Here is a 21025-nt window from a genome sequence, read left to right on the forward strand (position 1 = left end):
ACCACCTTCTAGGACTCCTGAGCCTTAAAGAGGTCTACAGGCATGGCCAGCAGACCAACAGAGGTGATTCCCCAACTCCATCCTGCTCTGGTGAGACCTCACCTGCAGTACTGTGTCCAGCCCAGAAGGACAAATCCATGAGGAGGCCACCAAGATGATCAGGGGGCTGGAGAGCCTCCCCTGTGGGGACAGGCTGAGGGAGTTGGGGCTGTTCAGCCTGGAGAGGAGAAGGCTCCAGAAAGACCCCAGAGCTGAATTTCACTATTTGAAGGGGACCTCCAGGAAGGCTGGGGAGGGACTGCTCAGAAGGGGCTGAGGAGCAATGGTTTGAAACTGGAGCAGGGCAGAGTTAGGCTGGACACCAGGAGGAAGTTCTGCACAGGGAGGCTGGGGAGACACTGGCACAGGCTGCCCAGGGAGGGGGCTGAGGCTCCATCCCTGGAAAGTTCAAGGTGAACCTTGATGGGGTCCTGAGCTCCTGACTTGGAGATGTCCCTGCTGACTGCAGGGGGGTTGGGACAAGCTGTCCTGTAAGAGTCCCTTCCAATCTGATGCATTCTGTAGCTATGAAGCCCAGAAGTGACCAGCACCATCCAACTTCAGTGATATCCTCCAGCACAACACTTGGCATCTACTCAAGGGCCTAGTCAGGGATCTTGACAGCTGGGCAGTGACAAGTGACAACAGCCCAGGCACCAGAGTGACTGGGAGCTGCTGTTCTTGACCCAAGCCCCTGATTTTCACTCTGAGAGCAGCAAGGCCCTGCCAGGCAGCAGCCTGCAGAACCCCCCTGGAAGCACTCCACTTTACCTGCACTCCCACAGTCTTGATGGGTAACAAGAAGGCATTCAGTGAATGTAGGCTGGTGATCTGCATCAGCTTCTCTTGGTCTTCTTCAGTGGTACAGGCTTTGACCCTCTGCAGCAAAGTATGTGGCTGTGCAGAGGGGGCAGGGAAGCAAATCCTCATTAAATTAAAGCCTCCAGCAGAACTCAGTGCAAGTCAAATCACCAAGCTACTAAGACTCAGCCCACACCTACCCACCTATTTAAAACCCCCCTCTCATTTGCCACTGAATTTTAACAACAGCTATTTGCTAGATCAAATGTATTTGATGAGATTTGCAGCCCAGACTGAAGCTCTCCAAGGCCACAGGTGAAGCTCCTCTCTTTCACTGGCATTTTGGTTAGAGAACCACAGAACTGTCAGGGTTGGAAGGGACCTCAAGGCTCAGCCAGCTCCAACCCCCCTGCCATGGGCAGGGACACCTCACACTACAGTAGGCTGCTCACAGCCACATCCAGCCTGGCCTCAAGAAAGGCCTGGTTGTGGGTTTCAGGTGCAGAACAAAGCAACCTCCTGTTCTGCTGCCTTAGCATTCCACAAGTTCTCAGGGAACTGCTGCCTCCAGTGTTTTGAAAGTCATGTTTAGATGGAACACAAGCCTCCAGAGGTATGGTCAGATCTAGCACACACATGTGTGTGACCAGAAGCTGCCACATCACCAGCTAACAGCATTGGCTGGTTTCTTCAGCAACCAGGCAGCAAAAGTCCTTTGTTTGTGCTCCCTCCACTGCACTAATTCCCCAGTCTGATACCATTAGCCTAGAGCTAATTAGCCAGCAGCAGCCCATGCAAGCCAGCAAGGACAGGGAGCAGTGGGTGGGATGGCACAAACAAGAATGCAGGAAGTTCCACCTCACCATGAGGAGAAGCTTCTTTGCTGTGAGGGTGCTGGAGCTCTGTGAGGAGCAAAGGCTGAGAGCCCCTGGGGCTGAGAGCCTGCAGAAGAGCAGCCCCAGAGGGGAGGTGAGCAATGCTCAGCAAGAGACAAAGGCTGGGGGGCAAGAGGCTGGGGCCAGGCTCTGCTCAGTGGTGCCCAGGGACAGGCCAAGGGGCACAAAGTGGCAGCCAGGAGGTTCCATGTGAGCAGGAGGAGAAAGTTGTTTGGTGTGAGGGTGCTGGAGGGCTGGAGCAGGCTGCCCAGAGAGGTTGTGGAGTCTCCTGGTGTGGAGTTATTCAAACCAAACCTGGATGTGCTCCTGTGTGACCTTCTCTAGGTGAACCCTGCTTTGGCAGAGGGCTTGGACTCCATCTCCAGAGGTCCCTTCCAACCTCCACCACCATTCTGTGATTTTGAACTCAGGCTTTAGAGCAGGCTTCTGCTAACAACTTTTCACCCGCCTGCAGTTTAGCTGAAGTGAGCTCAGTGTCATCACAAAGCTCAGGACACCTAGCTGATGGTGCTCAGCTCTCAGATCCCTTAACAACCCCATGTTTTTATCCAGGATGTTTGGCACTAGCTCCTGCACTTCCATTCAGGCTTCAGTGATTGGCAGAACATTCTCCCAGGGAGGGGGGAAAAAACATCTTTTCCCTGATTCTGTGTGATTAGAATCCTCATCTAGAGACAGCTTAACTAAACCAAGATGATTTCTTGTTTGAAAGGTGTAAAAGCTTCCCCTTTGCAGCCATTAATTAACCCTTTAACCAACCATGGCAGGAAAAGCCTCAACTGTCCCCACACAGGATGGCTTCAGGTGGCTTGCAGTGGAACAAATTACCCCCTCCAAGAGCACAAAGTGGTTTCAGACTTCCTTTTTTGGGCAGCTTAAGCCTCAGTGCACTGAAGAGCAAGCTCACTCCTTCCCCACACAGCACAAGTCAGGACTTTTGGTACCTTCTTCACACTGGCAGAAAAATCTGCAACTATTTTCAAGATGTTGTTGGTTTCAGGGAAGTCTTTGCACACATAAGGCTCTTCAGCACAGATCACTCTGATTGCTAGGCCAGGCCCTGCAAGGGAAAGAAAAACAAGTGGACAAACCCCCCCGCCCCAGGATATTTAATGACCACAACAAAAGAGCTGTTTTGCACCTGAAAATGTGCCAGCAGCTGGAGCTGCAGGTCAGTCACCAGGTCCAGCCAAGGGTTTGGCATGGTTCCTGTCCTTCTGTTGCCTTAGCACCCCACAAGACGCAAACCCCAGTTCCTTCTGCTTCTGTTTGGTACATCTAAGCATTCTTTATCCACCCCTAAACCTGGCTGGTGCTGTAAAGCAGCAGCTGGTGAAGTGTGAAGGCTGCATCTGGAATTCTGTGTCCAGTTCTGGGCCCCTCAGCTCAAGAAGGGCCTCAGGGAACTGCTTCAGAGAGCCCAGCTCAGAGCCACAAAGCTACTCCCTGTGAGGCCAGGCTGAGGGAGCTGGGGCTTGGAGCAGAGGAGCCTGAGGGCTGCCCTCATTGCTGGGGATCAAGATGTGCAGGGCTGGAGCCAGGCTCTGCTCAGGGATGTGCAAGGACAGCACCAGGGGCACTGGGGGCAAGCTGGAGCAGAGGAGGTGCCAGGGGAACAGAGGGAAAACTTTGTCCCTGTGATTCTGTGATCACAGCACAGCCTACTGCCCTCTGCTACCCCCCCAGGCAACTTGGCTCAGTGTTTCCTAGACTCATGAAGGCTGGACAAGCCCTCTAAGATCATCAGATCCAACTGTCAACCCAGCATCACCTAGAAGACCTTTCCAGGTCCCTTCCAAGCCCCTACCACTGTGTGACTGATTCTGTAGTGGGTGGCAAGGCAAAGCAAACAGGAGCCTCCTCCTTCCCTTTGCTAGGCAACAGGGATGAAAGAGCTGGTTCCAGCACACACTTGAATCCCTGCTGGTTTTACAGACCCCTGATGGCTATTTGACCTTTTAGCTGCTTGACACAAAGGCAGATTTAGTTTGCTGGCAAGGTCTGAAGGCAGCTCCTTGCATTTGAGGGGCTGCTAGTACACAAGTACAGCCCACATGCTGCCAGTGACTGCTGCACAGCCTGCAAGACAACCTTCCAACAGGCAGAGGAATCCACCCCAAGGGATGTGGGGCTTGGCTCTGCCAGGCACTCTGATGGGTTGGGGTGAAGAACTGATGGTATTTTCCATGCCATCATCATCAACACAGCAAATGGCCCTTGGAGAGGCAGGCAGAGAGAGGACATTCATGGAAGAGACATCTGAGGGCTCAGGCAGCAGTCAGCTGCACTCCACTGATCCTTCCTGGCTTCTACAACTCAAAAACCCAAACTCAAAATACAGCTAAAAGCAAACTCAGGCACAGAGCTTATCCTTCAGTCATGACACAGAATGAAGCTGCTCTTCAATCTTGTCCTGACTCTTAAGGAAGAGTTGGGGTTTGTTCAGCCTGGGGAAGAGAAGGCTCCAGGGAGACCTTACAGCAGCTTCCAGTACCTGAAGGAGCTCCAGGAGAGAGCTGGGGAAGGACTTCTGATAAGGGCTGGGAGTGCCAGGGTGAGGGCTGATGGCTTCAAATTGGAAGTAGTTTGATTTAGGTCAGACATTAGGTGGAAATTCTTCCCCTGGAGGGTGGTGAGGCACTGGAACAGGTTGTATAGAGAGGTTGTGGAAGCTCCAAGACTGGGAGTGTTCAAGGCCAGGTTGGATGAGGCCTTGAGCAACCGGGGCTAGAGGAGGGCTGGAAATAGATGATCTGGAAGGTCCCTTCCAACCCAACCCACTCCAGGGTTCTAACAAATTCACTATTTCTTCCTCTTTGCAGGTAAATTTTAGGATCCAACAGAAATTTATTCTCCAGGTTATGTACATCCTAAATCCTGGCAGGAGATTCTCAGTGCTGTTCAATACAGGCTGGGGGGCAAGAGGATGGAGCCAGGCTCTTGTCAGTGGTGCCCAGGGACATGCCCTCACAGCCAATTGTCTCCTGGAGAGCATTAAGAGTGTGGGCAGCAGGGTGAGCAAGGCTCTACTTCCATTCTGCTCTGCTCTGGTTAGGACACAGCTGCAGTCCTGGGGACAGTTCTGGGCTCCCCAGCTCAAGAGAGACAGAGAACTGCTGAAGAGAGTCCAGGGGAGGCTGCAAAGCTGCTGAGGGGCCTGGAGCAGCTATGTGAGGAGCAAAGGCTGAGAGCCCTGGGGCTGAGAGCTTGCAGAAGAGCAGCCCCAGAGGGGAGCTGAGCAATGCTCAGCAAGAACTAAAGGACCTGTGGAAGGCAAGAGGCTGGGGTCAGGTTCTGCCCAGTGGTGCCCAGGGACAGGCCAAGGGGCACAAAGTGGCACCCAGGAGGTTGCATATGAGCAGGAGGAGAAAGTTGTTTGGTGTGAGGCTGCTGGAGGCCTGGAGCAGGCTGCCCAGAGAGGTTGTGGAGTCTCCTGGTGTGGAGAGCTTCCAACCCCCCCTGAGCACTGTGCTGCTGGGCAAGCTGCTGTGGGTGCCCTGCTGGAGCAGGGCTTGGGCTGGGGGAGCTCCAGAGCTCCCTTCCACCCACACCAGGCTGGGCTTCTGGGATCCACAGCCCTTCACTGAGTGGCACAAGCCAAGGCTCCTACCTGGGAAGGGATGCCTGGAGACCAGCTCCTCAGGAAGGCCAAGCTCTCTGCCCAGCACTCGCACCTCGTCCTTGTGGAAGTCTTTCAGAGGTTCTATTACTTTGCCCTTCAAAGAAGAGAACAAAACAGCAATTGTCACTCCAGCTTCCACACTCAGACAGAAAGCCCCCAGATGTTTAGGCTGTGGCAGGCAGCCTTGTCCTGCTTTCCCCAGCCCTGGGTGCCAGCAGCCACACAAACACTGGGAAGCAAAGCAGAGGTGGATGAGGGCTTTGGGGAAACAGTGCAGAGATGAAAAGAAGGCAGAAGTCCTGCCAGAAGCATCAGTGGCTCAGTGTGGATCTAGCTGTAGGCCAAGCCTGCTCTGGCTGCACTCAGGACTCACTTCTCTTCCCTGGATGTTTAAACCACTCTAGAAGCCTTCAAAATATGAACTATAAAACCTTATTGGCTAGAAAAGAGCTTTAAGAGCAGTGTAGGTCAGTAAGGGTTTAACTTCTCTCCTATTTGGCCACTTACCAGCAACCAAGCACCTTGCAACAGGCTTCTGGGATGGCTCCTCTTGATTCTTCCTTACTTTATTATACAGTTAAGAGGACTCACCATGCTTAAGAGTGGTCAGGGATTGTAACAGGCTGCCCAGGGAGGTGGTGGAGTCACCATCTCCAGAGGTATTCAAGGAATGTGTGGCCATGGCACTCTGGGACATGGTTTAATGGTCATGGCGGGGTTGGGCTGCTGGTTGGACTTGCTGTCTGCTGACATCTTCCTCAGCATCCAGTACTGGACAACACTCAAACAATTTTGTCTACTCTAAGAAAGCTGGGGAGGGACTTTTGAGGGTGTCAGGGAGGGATAGGACTGGGGGGGATGGAGCAAAACTAGAAGTGGGGAGACTGAGATTGGATGTGAGGAAGAAGTTGTTCCCCAGGAGGATGGTGAGAGCCTGGCACAGGCTGCCCAGGGAGGTGGTGGAAGCTTCATCCCTGGAGGTGTTTGCAGCCAGGCTGGATGTGGCTGTGAGCAACCTGCTGTGGTGTGAGGTGTCCCTGCCCATGGCAGGGGGGTTGAAACTCCCTGATCCTTGAGGTTCCTTCCAACCCTAACACTTCCCTGATTATCCAGGGCTGCTATTTTTTCCCCTGCACTGTGATGGATGCCCAGTGCAGAGCTAACAACTCTCCCAGCTTTTGACAAGGCTTTATTGTGATAGAATGAGAGGAAATGGCTTCAAGCTGGAGGAAGGGAGACTGAGACTGGAGATTAGGAAGAAATTGTTGAGAGTGAGGATGGAGAAACACTGGCACAGGTTGTCCAGGGAGGCTGTGGAGGCCTCCTGCCTGGAAGTTTCTCCTGTCCAACCTGGTCTTGAACACTTCCAGGGAGGAGGACAACCACAACCTCCCTGGGCAGGAGGGAGGTTGTGGATGTCCCCCTCCCAGGAGATGTTTAAGGCCAGGCTGGATGAGGCCCTCAGCAACCTGTGCTGGTGTGAGGTGTCCCTGCCCATGGCAGTGGGGGTGGAACTAGATGCTCTTGGAGGTCCCTTCCAACCCATCCTGTGATTCTACAAAGGCAGCAACAGGAGAGAAGCAAAATGAACTGCAGGGTGTGACAACAGACTCTGAAGGGCTTCAGCAGGATGTGGTCCCATCAACACAAGGCAGTCAGAGCAGCAAAGCCCAGGAGCTGGTGAGTTTTGGCAGCCAGCTTCCCACCTGTGAGGGCCAGGTGGTTACCCCAGCAGCCTCCTTTACCTCTTCCCTTAGCTTGCGAATCAGCTCCGTGTCGTTGTGGTGAGTTTTGATGACCTCAGCTTTGCCACTGGCAACCAGGGAAGCACTTTCAATCAGATCAGGCCTGAGGGTGCCCTGAGCTAGGAAAACCTCTTCAGGTTTCAGGTTCATTTCTCCAATAACCTCATTGGCAATCTGTGAAATGGAGAGAAGAGGGCAAGCAAATAAACCAAAGCAGAGCAGGCCAATGTTGGAGCCATGGCCTAGTCATGAGCTCTCTGGTGACAGGTTGGACCTGATGATCCTTGAGGTCTCTTCCAACCTTGGTGATACTGTGATTGACTTTTTGGCTGTCAGAGGTTTGCAGGAAGAGGACAAATCACCCAAGTGATGCTACCCAGCTGCAAAGGAACCAAGAGGAAGCCTCATTCTAGCAACTGCTTACAAGATGGAGTTCAAAGAGTGCTGAGCAGTGGTGTCAGGTCCAGCTGGAGAGCTGTGACCAGTGGGGTTCCCCAGGGATCAGTGCTGGGACTGTGCTGCTCAACATCTTCATCAATGACCTTGATGAGGGAACAGACAGAGGCTGCTCAGCAGGTTTGCTGATGACACCAAACTGGGAGGCTTGGCTGAGACACCTGAAGGCTGTGCAGCCATCCAGTGAGACTTGGACAGACTGGGAGCTGGGCACAGAGGAACCAAATGAGCTTCAAGAAGGACAAGAGCAGAGTCCTGCAGCTGGGGAGGAAGAATAAACTGCAGCAGGACAGGCTGGGAGGGGATCTGCTGGAGAGCAGCCCTGGGGAGAGGGACCTGGGCTCCTCAGTTCAGGAGGGACAGGGATCTGCTGGAGAGGGTCCAGCAGAGGGCTATGAGGATGGTTAGGGGATTGGAACACTGCCTGGTGAGGAGAGGCTGAAGGAGCTGGGGCTGGTTAGTCTGGAGAGAAGACCTAGAGGGAATTTAATCAATGTCTATCAATATCTGAGGGCTGGGGTCAGGAGGCAGGGGACAGGCTCTGCTCAGCTGCACTCTGGGGTAGGACAAGGAGCAATGGATGTAAGCTGCAGCACAGGAGGTTCCACCTCAACATGAGGAGGAACTTCTGCACTGTGAGGGTCCCACAACACTGGAGCAGGCTGCCCAGAGAGGTTGTGAAGTCTCCTGCTCTGAAGCTGCCAGACCCTACCCTTGTCCCCCTTTAACTCCTTGGGCTTCTTGCTGGCCCATTCCTTCAGCCTGTCCAGATCATCCTCTCACTTCTGGAGTGTCAGCCTCCCCACTTCACCTGCAAACTTCATCAGGGTGCCCTTGATCAGATCATTCATGAAGCTATGAAACAGCCTTGGGCCCAATATGGATCCCTGGGCAAGAACAAAGCAAGCAAATGACTCCAAGGAGAAGATTACCTTCACAAAGGTGTCACCAATGATTTTTCTCTTTTCTTCAGGACTTGTGGTCATGTTTAAGGTCTTGCTAATCCTTTTCCTTGGAGTTCTGTCCTCATCTGAGATGGGCAGAGTTGTTGTACCATTGTAGAATGAATGAGCTGCATTCACCACTGCAGGAAAGGGCAGGAATTTGGGGGAGAGAGGGAAAAGCAAGTCAAGATTTTAATGCAAGGTTCACAACAACAACAAACAAAGCAACCTACAAACGAGAAGGTCCCCCCCAAAGCCCTAAAGAAACAAAACAAAGCCCCCAAAAGCTTCAGACTATTGCTTTGAAAAGAGAGATAAGGAAAACCATTCCAGTTTTGGCCTCCAGCTCAATACCTCCAGAACTGAGTGTAACAAAAGTATTTTATTGCCCTTATTACCCTGTGCTAGAGGGCAGCTTGGGGTTTGGTGGTGTGTTCTTTTCCCACATGCTAAGGCCAGGGAAGCATGTGAAAGTTCCAGTTCCTCCTTCCCCCTCTTGGACTATAATTTACTTGCTTTATTTAAGTGGCTTCCAGGATGGTATTTCCCCCAAGGCCCTTTCTGCAACCCAAATTAAATGCTGCACCATTGACTCAGGGAACTATTATTATGCCTCTTTAATTTCAGAGAGGATCTTGATGTAGAGAGATCAGTGGGGAGGCTCTTTTGGCATCTCCCAGCAGCACCATGACCTGCAGCAGCAGTGTTTGAAGCAAAGAGATTCCCCCTGGCAGCCTCTGGTCTATGGAGTGCAACACAAGAGATTTTCCCACTGAAAATGTAGTAAATAGAATCACAGAACTGTCAGAATTGGAAGGGACCTCAAAGCTCAGCCAGTCCCAACCCCCCTGCCATGGGCAGGGACACCTCACACCACAGCAGGTTGCTCACAGCCACATCCAGCCTGGCTGCAAACACCTCCAGGCAGGAGGCTTCCACCACCTCCCTGGGCAACCTGTGCCAGGCTCTCACCACCCTCATGGGGAACAACTTCCTCACATCCAATCTCAATTTCCCCACTTCTAGTTTTGCTCCATCCCCCCCAGTCCTATCCCTCCCTGACACCCTCAAAAGTCCCTCCCCAGCTTTCTTGGAGGCCCCTGCAGATCCTAGAAGGCCACAATTAGGTCTCCTGGGAGCCTTCTCCTCTCCAGTCTGCACAACCCCAACTCCCTCAAGCTGTCCTCAGAGGAGAGGTGAGTATAATAATAGAATGGTAGGGGTTGGAAAGGACCTCTGGAGATCAAGTCCAACCCTCCTGCCAAAGCAGGGTCAGCCAGGGCAGGTCACACAGAAACACATCCAGGTGAGTCTTGAAAGTCTCCAGACAAGGAAGTTCCAGGAAGAAAAAAGAGTTGCCTGGACAAAGTAATTGTGACTGTAACTGCTACAGAGCCAAGAGGCTGGGCCCAGACTCTGCTCAGATAGTCCCCAGAGACAGGCAAGGGGCACAAAGTGGCACCCAGGAGGTTCCACCTGAGCAGGAGGAGAAAGTTGTTTGGTGTGAGGGTGCTGGAGGCCTGGAGTAGGCTGCCCAGAGAGGTTGTGGAGTCTCCTGGTGTGGAGAGCTTCCAACCCCCCCTGGGCATTGTGCTGCTGGGCAAGCTGATGTGGGTGCCCTGCTGGAGCAGAGGGTGATCTCCAGAGGTCCCTTCCCACCTCCCCCAGGTTGTGATCCTGGCATCCCCAGCCCTTCCCTACGTGGCACAAACCAACTCTCCTGGCTGGGCAGAAACGAAACCCAGCAGAGTCCAGGCTCACTTCTTAGGAGCCTGGCCCTGGCCTCAGCGGTCTCAGGTGGGATTCAGCAGCTCCCTGGTACCTTTGACTTGAATGCCAAGCTTCTTGAGGGCCTCCTCCACAGCCTGGCTCTCCCTCTTGCGCATGAAGCCGTTGTCAATGTGCACAGCTATGACCTGGTCCCTGTTCAGGGCTCTGTTCAGCAGGGCAGTGCACACCGTGGAGTCCACACCGCCGCTCAGCAGCACCTTGGGGGCAGAAAGGAAAGAAAAGCCCTCAGAAGGTGCTCTGGGGTTGAAAATCTGCCCCTCCCTCCCCCCCAACACTGACTTTGCCAGAGCAGCTCAGCTGGAAGCAAATGGAAGCTGTGTTTACAGGCAAAACTACCATCTGCAATGGAATGCAAGCCACACCTTGAGTCCTGTGCCCAGTTCTGGGCTCCTCAGTTCAAGAAGGACATTGAGATGCTGGAACATGTCCAGAGGAGGGCAACAAAGCTGGGGAGGGGTCTGGAGCACAGCCCTGTGAGGAGAGGCTGAGGGAGCTGGGGTTGCTTAGTCTGGAGAAGAGGAGGCTCAGGGGAGACCTTCTTGCTCTCTCCATCTCCCTGAAGGGAGGTTGTAGCCAGGTGGGGGTTGGTCTCTTCTCCCAGGCACCCAGAACTTTCTCCTCACCTCCAGCCTAAACCTCCCCTGGCACAGCCTGAGACTGTGTCCTCTTGTTCTGGTGCTGGCTGCCTGGGAGAAGCCTCACAGGGCTGTGCTCCCTCCAGACCCCTCCCCAGCTTTGTTGCCCTTCTCTGGACACCTTCCAGCATCTCAACCTCCCTCCTAAACTGAGGAGCCCAGAACTGGACACAGGACTCAAGGTGTGGCCTAACCAGTGCTGAGCACAAGGGCACAATGACCTCCCTGCTCCTGCTGGCCACACTCTTCCTGATGCAGGCCAGGATGCCATTGGCCCTCTTGGCTGCCTGGGCACACTGCAGGCTCATGTTCAGCCTACATCAACCAGCACCCCCAGGTCCCTCTCTGCCTGGCTGCTCTCAGCCACTCTGACCCCAGCCTGTAGCACTGCATGGGGTTGCTGTGGCCAATGCGCAGAACCTGGCACTTGGATGTGTTCAATCTCCTGCCCTTGGACTCTGCCCATCTGTCCAGCCTGGCAAGGTCCCTCTGCAGAGCTCTCCTACCCTCTAACAGATCAACTCCTGCCCCCAGCTTGCTGTCATTAAGGTCAAGCAGAAGCACAAAGTTAGCATCTCCCAGCCCAAGGAAGTGAGAAGAGAGAGAAATTGTTTCCCTGGCTAGCTTAAGTCCCTCCTCTTTCCAATGGGATTGATCAGAACTATCATTATTTCCTTTTCACCCCCAAGAGTGATTTGTTTACAATTTCACCACTTCCTGTTCAAGAGCTGTGAACAACTTTTAAAGGCACAGCCTCAAACTACCACACCTAGGTCTGGCCTCTGGGGGGGGGGGGGGGGGGGGGAAGTGTTCACAAACAGCTCAGATGCAGCTGTGCAGATCAGAGCAGGACCCTGGCTGGGAGTCAGTGATTTGGAAGGCATCAAGAAGTCAAACAATGCCTCAAACCCAACTGTGCAAAGTCTCTCAAGCCTGGCTAATGTGTTACTGGAGCAACTGTGGCAGTGCCTCTGCCAGGCTTTTGCTTCCAGCACAGCTGAAGCCCAGAGCCCCAGCCTGATGCCCCAAGTTCCATCTACTCACCAGCACTTTGGAGGAGCCCACTTTGTCCTTGATGTCTTGGATGCACTGAAGCTCTCTGTTTTGCACTGTGAAGGTGCCACTGCACCCAGCAATGTCATACAGAAAGTTCTTCAGGATCATCTTCCCATTCACTGTCAGGCTGACTTCAGGGTGGAACTGGGCTCCATAGAGCTTTTTGGATTCGTTGGCTATGCCTTCATTGGGGCAAAGAAAGGAGCAGGACTGAACACCACAGCCACTGGAAGTGAGCCGCACACCCAAGAAAGCCAAGCAGGCACTTGGAAGCCATTTCTCCTGCCACACTTTGGCAGAAGTGGAGCAGGGGAGATTGAGGTTGGGCATCAGGAGGCAGCTCCGCACAATGGAGGTGGTGGACACTGGGACAGGCTGCCCAGGGAGGTGGCTGAGGCCTCATCCCTGTAGACATTCAAGATCAGACTTGATGTGGCCCTCGGGAGCCTGCTCTGGATGGAGATGTCCCTGCTGCCTGCAGGGGGGGTGGACAAGAGGGACCTTGGAGGGTCCCTTTCAACCCAGTGCCATCTCTGAACCTGTAAAAGGACAACTGCAGTGCAAGATAAATACCTGCTATGATGTTCCCAGACTGTGCAACCACTTTGAATCCATCTGCTACTTTATCCACACTGTCTCCATGGGTGAGGAGCACAAGCTCTTCCTTCTGAAGGCCCCTGAACAAAGATTAAACCCCAGAACTCACTAAAAACCAAGAACAAAGACCTGAGCACCTGCACTCCCAGGAGCAGCTCTTAGGGATGCCACTGGAAGAACAGCTCAGTGATCAGGTCAGAAATGCATGCAGGATTGCCTTCCCAGAAAGTCACCTCCACCTCTGAGATGTCCAAACTGAGCTCTGTGGAGGACCTTGAAGTGCTGGTGGACAACAAGGTCACCATGAGCCAGCAGTGAGCCCTCACAGCCAATTGTCTCCTGGAGGGCACAAAGAGGAGTGTGGGCAGCAGAGTGAGCAAGGTTCTACTTCCATTCTACTCCGCCATGGTGAGGCCATAGCTGCAGTCCTGGGGCCAGTTCTGGGCTCCCCAGCTCAAGAGAGACAGAGAACTGCTGGAGAGAGTCCAGGAGAGGCTGCAAAGCTGCTGAGGGGCCTGGAGCAGCTCTGTGAGGAGCCAAGGCTGAGAGCCCTGGGGCTGAGAGCTTGCAGAAGAGCAGCCCCAGAGGGGAGCTGAGCAATGCTCAACAAGAACTAAAGGACCCGTGGAAGGCAAGAGGCTGGGGCCAGGCTCTGCTCAGTGGTGCCCAGGGCCAGGCCAAGGGGCACAAAGTGGCACCCAGGAGGTTGCATGTGAGCAGGAGGAGAAAGTTGTTTGGTGTGAGGGTGCTGGAGGCCTGGAGCAGGCTGCCCAGAGAGATTGTGGAGTCCCCTGGTGTGGAGAGCTTCCAACCCCCCCTGGGCACTGTGCTGCTGGGCAAGCTGCTGTGGGTGCCTTCCTGGAGCAGACCAGCATGGACCGGGTGAGCTTCAGAGGACCCTTCCAGCCCCTACCATCTGCTGACATGCCAACACTGAAGGATCCCCTCTCTGCCATGCAGAGCCATCTGGAGTCAGCCAGGGGACTCAGAGTCCTGCTTTTCAGTTCAATGAGAAGTTGGCTTTTTTGCTCAGTGTTTTCAGGACATCTCAGACTTCAGGCAGGGGAAAGTGACTACAATTGGAACCTCAGGCAGGAGCAGACTCTGAGTTACTCTAAGAGACCTCAGAGGCATTGAGCAAAGCACCAAGAAACCTACTTTTGGTTTAATAAATCTTCACAAAATAATCTTAAAGGAAGACAGAAGACAAATGGGTTCAGGATCTCTGGTACCTTGCAAAGACAGGATGGGTGCACAGGGGCACTGCACAGGGGCACTGCACAGGGGGCCCCAAGGGCTCTGCACCTCAGGGGCAGGCCCCGCACAGGGGGCCCCCAAGGGCTCTGCACCCCAGGGGCAGGCCCCGCACAGGGGGCCCCCAAGGGCTCTGCACCAAGATTCTCATGCTGTGGCAAACTTTCTAGTGACTCCATGAAGAGCTTCTCCTTTGAACCAAGAGGTTTCCACACTGCACCCAGCATTTCTGGAGTCAAGCAGGAAGTTCTGCCCAGGTGTTTGTGCAGTGAGTGACTTGCTCGCTTGTGGACACAGCTGGAACAGCTGCACTAGAAAGGATCAGGGCAGGAATCTCAGCATTTCCCTTCAAATAAGCTTCCTCTCAACCCAACACCAATTTCCAGCCTGGGATCTGCAAGAAGTGAAAATACTGAGGTACCTGAAGAGTGAACATGTGTTATCCAGAGTGATGCTGAACACTCCATCCTCTCTAACACTCTTCTTGTGCACTGTGCCTCCAAAGACTTTGTTCATCATCTGTCAAAACAAAAATTCTACATGAGAAACCCACCCTCAAGCACCACTGGAACTGAGGAGGGCAAATTTCGACTGGAGATGAGAAAAACATTGTTGAGAGTGAGGGTGGGGAGACACTGGCACAGCTGTGGCTGCCTCCTCCCTGGAGGTGTTCAGGACCAGGCTGGATGAGGCCTTGAGCAACCTTGGATGGTGGGAGGTGTCCAGTAGAAGAGCACAAAGCTGCTGGGGGGCCTGGAGCAGCTCTGTGAGGAGCAAAGGCTGAGAGCCCTGGGGCTGAAAGCCTGCAGAAGAGCAGCCCCAGATGGGGGCTGAGCAGAGCTCAGCAAGAGCTAAAGGCTGGGGGGCAACAGGCTGGGGCCAGGCTCTGCTCAGTGGTGCCCAGGGACAGGCCAAGGGCTAAGGGGCACAAAGTGGCACCCAGGAGGTTGCATGTGAGCAGGAGGAGAAAGTTGTTTGGTGTGAGGGTGCTGGAGGCCTGGAGCAGGCTGCCCAGAGAGGTTGTGGAGTCTCCTGGTGTGGAGAGCTTCCAACCCCCACTGGGCATTGTGCTGCTGGGCAAGCTGCTGAGGGTGCCCTGCTGGAGCAGATCATCATGGACTGTATGACGTCCAGAGGTCCCTTCCAACCTGCAGCACTGTGAGAAAGAGGCAGAGGGAACACATTCTACAGCACTTCAGGAAAGCCAAACTATTTAGACTTCTCTTTGCTGGAGCCAAGAGAAGAGCTCTGCCCAGGGACACTTTAAAAGCATCCTTTGCACCCTGCTGGTGTTTGAGCAGCAGGCCCTTGAGGAGCTCATCTTCAGTTAGCATCAGAAATGAGGCTTAGGAGGGGGCTGCAGACAAACATCTCTGTCCACAGCACCTGCATGCCATAGCAGATCCCAAGAACTGGTTTTCCTATTGTAAATATGGCTGGGTCAAACCAGGGGGCATCTTCTGCATACACAGAGTTTGGTCCTCCAGAGATGATGATAGCTCTGCAGGCAAAAGAGAGAGAAAACAGCAACTCAGCTACAGTCCTGGCTCCAAAAGCTCTTTATTGGCTTGAAATATTCACATTCTGGTATCTTCAACACACACCTCCCCAGTCTGCTGGGCAGCTTTGAGACCAGTGCTGGTTGGCAGCTTTGTAAGCAACAGAGCCAGGGGATTGAGGGCACCCTCAGCAAGGCTGAGGGTGACACCATGCTGGAGGGAAGGGATGGCATCCAGAGGGACCTGGACAGGCTGGAGAGCTGAGCCTGGGCCAGCCTCATGAAGTTTACCAAGGCCAAGTGCAAGGTCCTGTACCAGGATCAGGGCAAGACCTCTCAGACCATTGAGTCCAACCAGCAACCCAACCCCACCAAGGCCATCAAACCCTGGCCCCAGCTGCCATGGCCACAGGTTTCTTGAACACCTCCAGGCATGGGGACTCCACCACCTCCCTGGGCAGCCTCTGCCAGTCCCTGACCACTGTGGCAGCAAAGAAACTGTTCCTTGTGTCCAACCCAACCCTCCCCTGGCACAATTTCAGGACATTTCCTCTTGTTCTATCACCTGAGACCAGGGAGAAGAGACCAACCCCCTCACTTCCACATCCATCTTTTAAACCCCTCCAGGGATGAGGATTCAGCCTCGTCCTTGGGCAGCCTCTGCCAGTGCCTGGGAATCCTTCCAGTGAAGGACTGTCTTCTGATGTCCAACCTAAACCTCCCCTGGTGCCACTTAGGGCTGTTTCCTCTTGCCCTATCACTTGTTCCTAGGGAGAAGAGACCAACTCCCACCATGGTTCATCCTTGATGCTGTGACAGAGAATTAACTCTTCAGAAGGGGAAGAGATATGGTTGAGGGAACCATGACTTGGAAGACCATGAACTGCAGAGCTACCTCCAAGTCAGGCAATGCTTTTTGGCCCCAGCCCAGGATTGAGCAGGGCTGTACCAGACCTTGGACTCCTGCACTGTTTGCTTCACCAAGAACATCAAATTTGTTGTTTAGAGCAAGGAATGCCCAAAAGGGGCAAGAGAAAAGCTGCATGCAGGGGATTAAAGGCATCCAATAAAGCCTTTTTCCTATGTTCTTGAGAGTGTTTGCCCTGCCAGCCCTGAGAGAACCCAGCTGCTCCATTTTTAAGCAGCAGTGTGCTGACATCTGTGCAACCAGCAGAAACCCTCATGTAGAGATTCAGACTGCACTGGGTTGGGAGGGACCCTCAAAGGTCATCTTGAGCAACCCCCCTGCAGGCAGCAGGGACACCTCCAACTAGAGCAGGCTGCCCAGGGACACATCCAGGCTGATCTGGAATGTTTCCAGGGATGGGGACTCATCCTCTTCCAATATTTCACCACCCTCCTTGTGCAGAACTTCCTCCTGCTGTCCAACCTAACTCTGCCCTGCTCCAGTTTCACACCACTGCTCCTTGTCCTATCCCCACAGCCCCTTCTGAACAGTCCCTCCCCAGCCTGCCCGCAGCTCCCCTCCAGATATTGAAATGCAGCACTAAGATCTCCCTGGAGCCTTCTCTCCTGCAGGCTGAACAGCCCCAACTCTCCCAGCCTGGGAGGTCCTCTGATCATCTTTGTGGCCTCCTTGGGACCTTAGAGGACTGCCTGCAGGGACTCCAGGAGAGCTGGGGAAGGACTTTGCAAACAGCCATGGAGTGACAGGACAAGGGGTGATGGCTTCCAACTGGAAGACGCTGGCTTTAGATTGGACATCAGATGGAGATTCTCCCCCATGAGGGTGGTGAGGCACTGGAACAGGTTGTCCAGAGAAGCTCTGGAGCTTCCAAGCCAGGTTGGCTGGGACCTTGAGCAACCTGGGCTAGTGGAAGGTGTCTCTCCCATGGCAGTGGGGTTAGAACTGGGTGATCTTTAAGGTCCCTTCCAACCCAAACTGTTCTGTGATGTGATTGCACAGAATCATAGAACTATCAGGGCTGGAAGGGACCTCAAGGATCAGCCAGTCCCAACCCCCTGCCATGGGCAGGGACACCTCACACCACAGCAGGTTGCTCACAGCCACATCCAGCCTGCCTGCAAACACCTCCAGGCAGGAGGCTTCCACCACCTCCCTGGGCAGCCTGTGCCAGGCTCTCACCACCCTCATGGGGAACAACTTCTTCCTCACATCCATCTTTAGCTTGCCCACAGAGTGTCCTGGGGAAGCCTATGCAGCAATCTAACTTTGGTCTGTTTGCATCTAAGTGTCTTAAGGTCATTTAAATCATTTCCATTTGTCAGTATAATTGGAGAGGTTACATCTGCATCCAATCACAGCAGGTAGGGGATAGGAGGAACCCCCTGGAGATCATTGAGCCCAGCCCCCCTGCCAAACTGGAGATGGTCCTTGCTGTTTTACCTGTTGAACCAGGGCAGCTCTGACTCAAGAGAACAAGTCCTGTGAGTTGCTAAAAATTATTTTCTTAGTTCAACTTCAAAAGAAGATGTAAATACCTAACCTGGAGTGAGCTTCCTAAGGATCTTGTGCTGCATCCTGCCCAACTGCTGCTGCTGGGGAGCAACCAAACCACTTGCACTGAAATGACCGCTTCTTGCTGTTGGCAGCAAGGAAAGGTCTCACAACGGTTTAGTGCCTTGCACTTGGTTGCTTCCACCCATGAACAGCTCCAGGGAGGTGGCAGGAGTGCACAGGAAGCTACTGCACATCAAGCCCAGGCAGCTGCCATCCCCAGGCACTGTTACACTGAAAGAAGTGGATGGGGCCAGACTCTTGGCAGTGGTGCCCAGGCACAGGACAAGGGGTAATGGGCACAAACTGGAAGCCAGGAGGTTCCATCTGAGCAGGAGGAGAAACTTGTAGAATCACAGAATTGTCAGGGTTGAAGGGACCTCAAGGAGCATCCAGTTCCAACCCCCCTGCCATGGGCAGGGACACCTCACACCACAGCAGGTTGCTCACAGCCACAGCCAGCCTGGCTGCAAACACCTCCAGGCAGGAGGCTTCCACCACCTCCCTGCGCCAGGCTCTCACCACCCTCCTGGGGAACAACTTCTTCCTCACAGCCAATCTCAATCTCCCCACTTCTAGTTTTGCTCCATCCCCCCCAGTCCTATCCCTCCCTGACACCCTCAGAAGTCCCTCCCCAGCTTTCTTGGAGCCCCCTGCAGATCCTGAAAGGCCACAATTAGGTCTCCTCAGAGCTTTCTCTTCTCCAGACTGCACAACCCCAACTCCCTCAGTCTGTGCTCACAGCAGAGCAGCTCCAGCCTTCTGCTCCTCCTCATGGCCCTTCTCTGGACACCTTCCAGCACCTCCAGATCCTTCCTGGAACAGAAGATCCAGAATTGGATGCAGTGCTCCAGGTGGGGTCTCAGCAGAGCGAAGCAGAGGGGGAGAATCACCTCCCTGGCCCTCCTGGCTATCCTACAGCTACAGCCCAGGCCTGGCCAAGCCTTCCCTGCAAGCATCTGCTGGAGGCAGCATCCAAAGCCTCTCTCCACACCCAGGTGCATGCAGGCAGCAGAGCATTTCCAGCACTTATTTGCTGCCACTCTGCCTGGGAACAAAATGCTTGGATGAAAGTGATGGAGGACGAGGGGATTGAGTCCACCATTAGCATGAATGCAGACAACACCAAGCTGGGGGCAGGAGTTGATCTGTTAGAGGGTAGAAGGGCTCTCCACAGAGACCTTGCCAGGCTGGACAGATGAGCAGAGTCCAGCAGAATGGCACTGAACAAGACCAAGTGCCAGGTGCTGCACATTGGCCACAGCAACCCCATGCAGTGCTACAGGCTGGGGTCAGAGTGGCTGAGAGCAGCCAGGCAGAGAGGGACCTGGGGGAACTGGTGGACAGCAGCTGAACATGAGCCAGCACTGTGCCCAGGTGGCCAAGAAGGCCAATGGCATCCTGGCCTGCATCAGGAACAGTGTGGCCAGCAGAAGCAGGGAAGTCATTATGCCCTCTGCTCAGCACTGGTTAGGCCTCACCTTGAGTCCTGTGTCCAGTTCTGTGCCCCTCAGTTCAGGAAGGAGGTTGACTTGCTAGAAGGTGTCCAGAGGAGGGCAACAAAGCTGGGGAGGGGTCTGGAGCACAGCCCTGTGAGGAGAGGCTGAGGGAGCTGGGGTTGCTTAGCCTAGAGAAGAGGAGGCTCAGGGGAGATCTTCTTGCTCTCTCCACCTCCCTGAAGGGAGGTTGTAGCCAGGTGGGGGTTGGTCTCTTCTCCCATACAACCAGCACCAGAACAAGAGGACACAGTCTCAAGCTGTGCCAGGGGAGGTTTAGGCTGGAGGTGAGGAGAAACTTCTTCCCAGAAAGAGTAATTGGCCACTGGAACGTGCTGCTCAGGGAGGTGGTGGAGTCACCATCCCTGGAGGTGTTTAGGAAGAGCCTGGATGAGGCCCTTGGTGCCATGGTTTGGTTGATCAGAGGGTGCTGGGTGATAGGGTGGACTTGATGACCTCAGAGATCTTTTCCAACGTTCCTGATTGTGTGCTGAGCCACAGGACCTACCTGAAGCCTTGCTCCCTGATGGCAAAGGCCGGGGTCTCCAGAGGGAAGATCTCGGACTGGACGAAGAGCTCCCGCACGCGGCGGTCGATCACCTTCCCGTACTGCGCCCCCGCGTCCAGGATCACCACCGCCCCCTCGTAGTGCTGCTGCCCATCCTTCAGCTCTGCTCCGGCGCTCTCCACCTGCAAACACATCCTTCAGCTCTGCTCCAGCGCTCACCACCCGCACACACACCCTTCAGCTCCGCTCCAGTGCTCTCCACCCGCACACACACCCTTCAGCTCCTCTCCAGCACCCTCCACCCTCACACACACCCTTCAGCTCCTCTCCAGCGCCCTCCACCCGCACACACACCCTTCAGCTCCTCTCCAGCACCCTCCACCCGCACACACAGCCTGCAGCTCCGCTCCAGCACTCTCCACCCGCACACACAGCCTTCAGCTCCGCTCCAGCGCTCTCCACCCGCACACACACCCTTCAGCTCCGCTCCAGCGCTCTCCACCCGCACACACAGCCTGCAGCTCCGCTCCAGCGCTCTCCACCCGCACACACAGCCTGCAGCTCCGCTCCAGCGCTCTCCACCCGCACACACAGCCTGCAGCTCTGCTCCAGCGCTCTCCACCCGCACACACACCCTTCAGCTCTGCTCCAGCGCTCTCCACCCGCACACACAGCCTGCAGCTCCGCTCCAGCGCTCTCCACCCGCACACACACCCTTCAGCTCTGCTCCAGCGCTCTCCACCCGCACACACACCCTTCAGCTCTGCTCCAGCGCTCTCCACCCGCACACACACCCTTCAGCTCTGCTCCAGCGCTCTCCACCCGCACACACAGCCTGCAGCTCCGCTCCAGCGCTCACCACCCGCACACACACCCTTCAGCTCTGCTCCAGCGCTCTCCACCCGCACACACACCCTTCAGCTCTGCTCCAGCGCTCTCCACCCGCACACACAGCCTGCAGCTCCGCTCCAGCGCTCTCCACCCGCACACACACCCTTCAGCTCTGCTCCAGCGCTCTCCACCCGCACACACACCCTTCAGCTCTGCTCCAGCGCTCTCCACCCGCACACACACCCTTCAGCTCCGCTCCAGCGCTCTCCACCCGCACACACAGCCTGCAGCTCCGCTCCAGCGCTCACCACCCGCACACACACCCTTCAGCTCTGCTCCAGCGCTCTCCACCCGCACACACACCCTTCAGCTCTGCT

General features: G+C 54.7%; 1 protein-coding gene across 1 annotated transcript in view; it reads right to left on the reverse strand.

Annotated features, from left to right (window-relative positions):
- The window catches only part of GMPS (guanine monophosphate synthase), a 40567-nt gene that overhangs the window by 12718 nt on the left and 6824 nt on the right, over window positions 1–21025 (reverse strand). Inside the window, exons 2-12 of the mRNA XM_068144866.1 lie at window positions 19818–19999; window positions 15223–15337; window positions 14258–14355; window positions 12559–12662; window positions 11974–12167; window positions 10326–10491; window positions 8492–8643; window positions 7104–7277; window positions 5347–5452; window positions 2681–2796; window positions 811–936 (exon numbers count right to left, since the gene is read on the reverse strand). Coding sequence (XP_068000967.1) covers window positions 811–936; window positions 2681–2796; window positions 5347–5452; window positions 7104–7277; window positions 8492–8643; window positions 10326–10491; window positions 11974–12167; window positions 12559–12662; window positions 14258–14355; window positions 15223–15337; window positions 19818–19999 — 1533 coding nt within the window. The remainder of the gene's footprint in view (window positions 1–810; window positions 937–2680; window positions 2797–5346; window positions 5453–7103; window positions 7278–8491; window positions 8644–10325; window positions 10492–11973; window positions 12168–12558; window positions 12663–14257; window positions 14356–15222; window positions 15338–19817; window positions 20000–21025) is intronic.

The sequence above is a fragment of the Melanerpes formicivorus genome, unplaced genomic scaffold (genome assembly GCF_026170545.1).
Source record: "Melanerpes formicivorus ecotype bairdi unplaced genomic scaffold, bMelFor1.0.p_v2 SCAF_12, whole genome shotgun sequence".
In the NCBI taxonomy this organism is placed as follows: Eukaryota; Metazoa; Chordata; class Aves; order Piciformes; family Picidae; genus Melanerpes; species Melanerpes formicivorus.